This window comes from Cibotium barometz, chromosome 34, assembly GCF_041138505.1.
Source record: "Cibotium barometz isolate CiBa-2024 chromosome 34, ASM4113850v1, whole genome shotgun sequence".
Classification (NCBI taxonomy): Eukaryota; Viridiplantae; Streptophyta; class Polypodiopsida; order Cyatheales; family Cibotiaceae; genus Cibotium; species Cibotium barometz.
In genome coordinates, this window is record NC_141079.1 from 20464318 (window position 1) to 20471349 (window position 7032).

Sequence of the window (7032 nt, forward strand, 5' to 3'; positions counted from 1 at the left end):
CCCCTTTCACATCCCCTTCATCCCTTGGCCTTGGGCCCAAATTGACTTGAGTCCCTTTTTACCTTTTTTATTCCAATTATTACTAAGCGATTAGGTCTCATATTCACTTATATACTAGGAAACCCTTTCACACTACACTTATTAATGTCCATGGGCATACCCTACCCTAGTCCTAACCCTTGGCCCCTTTCACATCCCCTTCATCCCTTGGCCTTGGGCCCAAATCGACTTGATTCCCTTTTTACTATATTACAACGCAAGTCGTTGGCAATGGAACAGATAGGGGAGGGATAAAAGAAGGTATTGTTTCAAATGTGCCAAAAATGTTTTTAGAGAGAGGGTCTATGGAAGACTTGATTGAATGGGTGTATAGGGGGCTTATAAGGGTTATATATTATGCGTCATATTTTAGAGAGCATGCTATTCTTGCACCTCAAAAAGTTGAGGTTGATGCAATCAATAGTAGTGTACTAAATACCATGCCGCCTAGGGAGAGCAAGGAGTAGTTGAGTGCAGATTTAGTCAATAGTAGTGCCATGCCTAGGGAGAGCAAGGAGTAGTTAAGTACAGATTTAGTCAGTAACATTGGTGAAGGTTCTTTTTGGTATGCAACAGAGTACCTACATAGTCTTAATATTGGTGTTGCGTATCCACCTCATTGGTTGGTTTTGAAAAGGAACAATTTTATTACGCAATCTAAAGGATTGTACAATGGTACTCGATTAATATGTAAGGAATTCCACACATAGGCATTAGAGGTAGAAATATTTACTGGCACTAACATTGAAGACAGGGTCTTCATTCTGAGATAACTTTCATTCCAAGTACATTGCAGCTTTTATTCGATATGAGATGGAGGTAGTTCCCTGTTTGACTTGCATTTGGCATGACAATAAACAAATCACAAGGCCAAAGAATATCTCTTTTAGGATTATACTTGGTAACACCGGTGTTTAGTCATGGGCAATTATATGTTGCTTTCTCATGTATGTGAATGCTATCAAGGTATTTCTTCAAGACAATGCCTGTGAGACCAATGTGAGCGGTCCATAGATGGTTTGTACTACTAATTTTGTATACACGAAAGTTTTTGGCAACAAGAACAACCTAGAAGAAATTTGTTACCTACAGCATGATCACTATTTTTATTGGTAGGCCATGACAAATATATCAGATGCAATGGCAATTGTTCGTTCCAAGGAAAAGCCTGATTACTTTTACTTGCAATCCAAACTGGCAAGAAGTTTTAGATGCTTTACTTCTAGGACAAAGTGCATGTTGAGGTGATAATTTCAAGTATTGTATTAAAGTTCTATGTTATAATTTTTTATATGTGTCTTTTTGTGTTTGCCTTTTTGTATGTATATGTATCTTTCCTATTAAGCATGCTCCTTTTCCCTGTAACATGGCAAGAGGAAGATGAATGTCTCTATGGCTCTTTGTGCTTTCTTTTATGTATGTATTCTTTTTTAAAAAAATATTTTAGGGACAAGCATGTATGACATTATATTCACTTTGGATATGTTAGAGTCGAGGGTTGAAGGTTAACAATTTTATATCTATTTATTCACAGTTAGCATTATAACTTACTTTATTTACAGAGCCACCTCTTTGGTGTGGATCCCTTTGTTATCAACATGTTGCTGGGATTATGCTAGATGGTCATCACAAGGATGGGTGCGTAAATTATAAGAAATTATTATAGGTGTTCACAGATAAACATTTGCATGTTTTTTATGTAACTTCTTAATTTCTTCTTTGTTTTAGGATTCTACCTATGATGGACTTTTTCATGGTCAGAGTTATGGATAAGACCATTGAGAGATATGGGATTAGTGCTCCTCGGTGATGAGGAGCTAGAAGTATATTTATTTACGAAAAAGTGTGCTTTTGACACTGTCTATGACATGGAGAGATGTGTTGCCTCTTATAAGGGATACTCTATACCAAAGGCATGGATCTTATTCACTACATATAGAAGCTTCTCCTTTCGATATATACGAGTTTTTTGTGCACCTGACATAGCTTTATTTCAGTCTTCATTTGTGCCTAGTAAGATTAACTATATAATAGATTTTTTGTAAATCTCCCTTTGTGTGTAGGTCCACGAAAGAAAAAGGCATCTACACTTCATGGTCAATGTAGTGGAGATGCATCGCTTGTGTACCATGTTGAGTGGTAGCATCATACATTGCCCATGGTTAATGGCTCTAAGAAGCGAAAGCTTCACTTTTCTATTGATCACTAGATTGATTAATCGATTCTTGTTGCTTTTACTTTCTTTTTTAATGATCTTTTCATCACTATACAGCAAGGATGTTTATTGCATGTATATTAGTAATGATCTTTTTTTATCACTATACATTGAGGATGTTCTTTGCATGTTTATTTGGAAATCGTTACAATGATATTACTAATACATATATGTGTTATGCTTATTCAATGATGTTAGTAATATATACATGTGTTTATGCTTATTTTTCATGGGAGAGAGAGAGAGAGAGAGAGAGAGAGAGAGAGAGAGAGAGAGGTATGTACATGTATATAACACACACACACACACACAAATACGTATATAACATAGAGAGAGACACAAACACTTATATCTATTATTACTTATTCAATGATATTAATAATACATACTTGTTTATGCTTATTTTTCATGGAGAGAGAGATAGTTATGTACAATCTAGGAAATGAACTCTTTGTTTTTTTTTTGTGCCACAAAAACATGAGAGAGAGAGAGAGAGAGAGAGAGAGAGAGAGTTACATAGTGTAATAGTGAGATACATGGAGTTAGGGAGAGTTTAGAGAGAATTAGAAAGATGAGAGAGAGAGAGAGAGAGAGAGAGAGAGAGAGAGTTGTTTTTTAAAGGTATTTTGTTTTGTTTTAAAGTAAAAAGATTAAAATCAGCCTTTTTTAAGGGGGGGGGAATGAGAGAAGGAAGAGAGAGAAACACGAGGAGAAAGAGAGTAGAATTAGTTTCCAATTTTTTTAGAGGAAAATAAAAAGAGCCAAAGAGAAAGAGAGAGAAGGGAAACCAACCCACCGAAGGTGAGTCTGGGCCACTCAAAATGTTCAATTTACTGAAGACATTCGTAGTGAGAGCCTAGATCCACACAACACAAATCAGCACCCACAAGACACAAATCATCATAATAATCTTCCAGGTGTCCATTCTTTCTGGGAAGGAAATTTTACTGAAGACATTCGTAGTGAGAGCCTAGATCCACACAACACATATCAGCACCCACAAGACACAAATCATCATAATAATCTTTCAGGTGTCCACTCTTTCTGGGAAGGAAATTTGTTTTACTTTTTTTTGGTACATACAATCAGTGGAAGTAGGTCAATCAGTGGAAGGTGGTCAGGGGAGAGCAATTGCCAAAACTTGATCATATGCCATGATTTGCACCCCCTTCTAATGGAACCCAGCATTCCGACTTCGGTGCTAAATGTTGGCAAGGTATCACACCTGGAAGGTTCATTCCATTTAAAAATACATATACATAAATATGGATTTAGATGAACACGGTTCCTTATCAATAAATAGATGTATACATATATATGGTTCCAATTGATATCTACTTTTTAGGTTAATATATGTGAACCTTAGGACAAAATTTACAGGTTGACTCTCCACAAACTGCTCACAAATAAGAATTGATGAGACACTAAGTACCAATTTGGATGAGATGAGATTGTATTACAACACTAATTTGAAATTCTAGAGTAGCATGTTGGAAGAGACCCAAGTTGTGTTACGATACAGCCTGAAAATAGTAGCAACAAGCCCACACTGAAGTAGTGTCCACACCTGCACAGTGGGAAAAAAATAATTCTTGGACAAGTCCATCCAATATGAGGGCCGCCGATGAAGAGAGCTTGTATTGAGTTGGTAGTCAGTATCTGTGTGATTTCCTTGCACAGCTAATGCTGTCTATAGATCCTCTCCCTCTGACTCTGGGCATGCCGCATTGCCGAACCAGAGCAATTCAAGAAAGTACTCAGGCACTGTGTGACGGTACCGTAAAGGATAACCATAATAATGAACAGTACCACTACCCATCCATTCCTCTTCATCCATAGTATTGAACAATATAGTACATATGGCACGGTTCAAGCTATGTATGGATGGAGCTCTTGCTTGCCTGCACCGGAGTCGCCGGCTGAAGCAATAATGTTCGGCTGTAAGCAACTGGAAGGGAAAGGAGCTTTTTCCACTTCCCTACATAAGCTCGCTTTGTGAAGTTATCATAATCATTAGCCTCGAGAACATCCAAGATTTGCCGGTACAAAATCAGTGAAGCCCATACCTGTGGATTGTTTTATTAGTATCATGAGCTTGTTCATACCAGATCCATTGCAAAGCTGAAATTCAAGACATTAGGTGATTGCAAGCGAAATGAGACTTGTGTTGAGACGAGATACCGGCCATCTGCTGTCTTTGTCGAGTTCAACAACACCCTTCTCGGCTTCATCAAAAAACATGCGAGCTCTCTTGATTTGGTCCTTCATGAAGGCCCTCCACTTATCTGTTACTTTTCCTGCAAAAATGTCCTCCTCGCCGAGTCCAAATTGGGCAAGCTCATCCTTGGGAAGGTAAATTCTTCCACGTCTAGCACTGCCCCAAAACCAGTGATTGTTAACAAGGAGATGACAAAGAACATCAGGCAAAGTTACTCATTTGTAAGTACATAAATCAGACAAGTTATGGGAACACACTCTTCTCCGACATCTCGTAAGATGTTAGTCAGCTGGTTTGCAATTCCCAAGGCCAGAGCGGCATTGTAGACACTTTCTGTGGTGGCTTTGGACTGGGGCGCAATACCCATTACTGGCACACTCATCAAGCCCACAGTTCCTGCAACATAGTAGCAGTAGAGGTAGAGCTCGTTGAAGTTCTGATACCGAGCTTTCACAAGATCCATCCGCATGCCATCGATCATGTCACGGAAAGGCTGTGTTACACAAAACATCTCAGTGTAAGAATGACACTCTGCTAATACTGGGCTGAAGCCTTGATGTGTTTAAACATTATAACCAAACACTGACCTGGATATCCACTGGGAACTTGGTGACTGCATCAGAAAGGGCAGCATCCAGCATGTCGTAGGGTTTTCCATTGAAGACATCCTCCAATCTGTGCTCCCAGCGGTCAAGGGCAGCCGGTGTTATGTGAGGAGCATTCGGCCCATCGACAAGCTCATCGGTCCTCCTGCACCACACTGCATATGCCAATACACCATTCATCAGGCACATGCCGATGGAAACACAAACTGAACTTATCATGTCAGGGAGGTTAGCTAAGCAAGGGATGCCAGAACTCACCATAGATAGCCCAGATGGCGCGCTGCCGCTCGGGGGTCATGAGCATTGTACCTAGTCACATGAAACCGCCTACAGACATCAATCAAAAGCCCATGTAACAAACAAATTCTTGCAGCAGGCAAGGGCAAACAGGTTAGGGGAGGGGAACCCACCAAGGTAGAAGGTTTTGGCATACTCTGCACAGACTTCACCGCATCTGGCGTAAGCCTCTTTGAGGACTTCGGCTGAAATTTCCGGGGTGAGATCAAGTCTGTAATCGCCCACATCTTCTTCTTCACCTGTGAAGGTAGTAGAAGGGCTTGTAGCTGTCTGGGCGGCCCTCTTGGCCATGAGGGCCGCCTGCTTCAGCACCACATCGTACACGCGCTCCTCGGTAGAGCGGTACTGGAGAGCGGTTTTGAAATCGCCTTCCACAGTCACCGCCTTGCACCTCAGCACACCCCTTCTCTTATCATCAGAAATTGATCTGAGGCTGCACTGCGAGAGTATCTGCTTCTGCTGCTGGTGAGGGGCGGGCAGCGCCGCACAGGGTATGGAGTTTCTGCCCTGCTGAAAATCCTCGGAGTCTCTAGCCTCGGCAGCGAAGCCCACAACGCAAGATGAACCCAGGGAAGCTTGCATTGTGTGCGAGTGCGTGCGTGGCTGCACTGCGAGGGAATGATGCAAGAGGAGTGCGTGTGTGTGTGTGTGTGTGTGTGTGTGTGTGTGTGTGTGTGTGTGTGTCTGTGAGAGAGAGGGAGAGAAGACAGAGTCTGCTGCTGTTGCGAACTGGCACTGCAGCTTAGAAAGTGCGTGGTGTAGCTCGCATACGAGACGATAAGCTCTGCGCACTCGCTGCCCTTTTTTTTTCTTCTTTTTTCTTGGGTGAGGCCCCAATCAGCTTCTCCATGTGTCAATCTATCTACTTAAGAGAAATATTTTACTTTATCTTCACCACAAACACATATTTTCTTCTATGCCATGCTCAATCACTCTTCACCGCCCATTTGTGCCATCCTTTTCATGGCATGGTGGTCCACCCAAAAAAAAAAAGTTTCTTTTTCTCAAACATTGGAAAACCTTCATGTCAAAATTGTGAAATTATTTATAAATGAAAATCTTGAAATGCGAAGGTGTAATTTCTCAAAATTTGGAGGTATTTGTACCTTCCCGTTTTAAATTTAAAGGTGTTTTTCAAAATATGCAAGTGCAAACTACACTAAACTCGGGTTTTTTTTTGGTCCACAATCACACCTCATCACCTATACATAAAAAGCTTTGCATTATTTGCACATTCAAAACATAGCAGGGCATGGACTGGGGACATTGCCCATGCAAGCCAAGTCTAAGACGAAACTCTGCCGTCACCTGATTATATAATCATCTATACAGAGTCTTAGTCATAGAAATAATATAGTGGAATGCAACACATGAAAGACTCGGTATTGCTCAAGAGAATGGGTTAAGTGAAATGGAAATCCTATCTTTGATGCACGTGTAAAGCCATTTCAACCTCTCCATTTTGACAACTGGCTTAATGGAAATTATATCTTTGATAAAATGGGGGTTAGTGTGTGAAGCAATTTCAACCTCTCCATTTCAACAAACTTTGATATGCCATTGCAAAAAAGAGGTCGGTGCAGAGAAAGGGAAAGATTACAAGATGTCAAAATGAAGATAATATTAACAAGCAACATGTGACATAATTCAACTATTGA

At 40.5% G+C, this 7032-nt stretch overlaps 1 protein-coding gene across 1 annotated transcript; it reads right to left on the minus strand.

Moving 5' to 3' along the window:
* Positions 1–3673: 3673 nt before the first annotated feature.
* Positions 3674–6224, minus strand: LOC147618771 (phytoene synthase 2, chloroplastic-like). Its single transcript, XM_086773807.1, has 6 exons — positions 5488–6224; positions 5336–5386; positions 5060–5232; positions 4730–4965; positions 4436–4628; positions 3674–4320 (listed from the first exon to the last, which is right to left on the minus strand). The coding sequence occupies exons 1-6, from the start codon at positions 5954–5956 to the stop codon at positions 4129–4131; spliced, it is 1314 nt and encodes a 437-aa protein (XP_086629933.1). The 5' UTR covers positions 5957–6224; the 3' UTR covers positions 3674–4128.
* Positions 6225–7032: the final 808 nt, after the last annotated feature.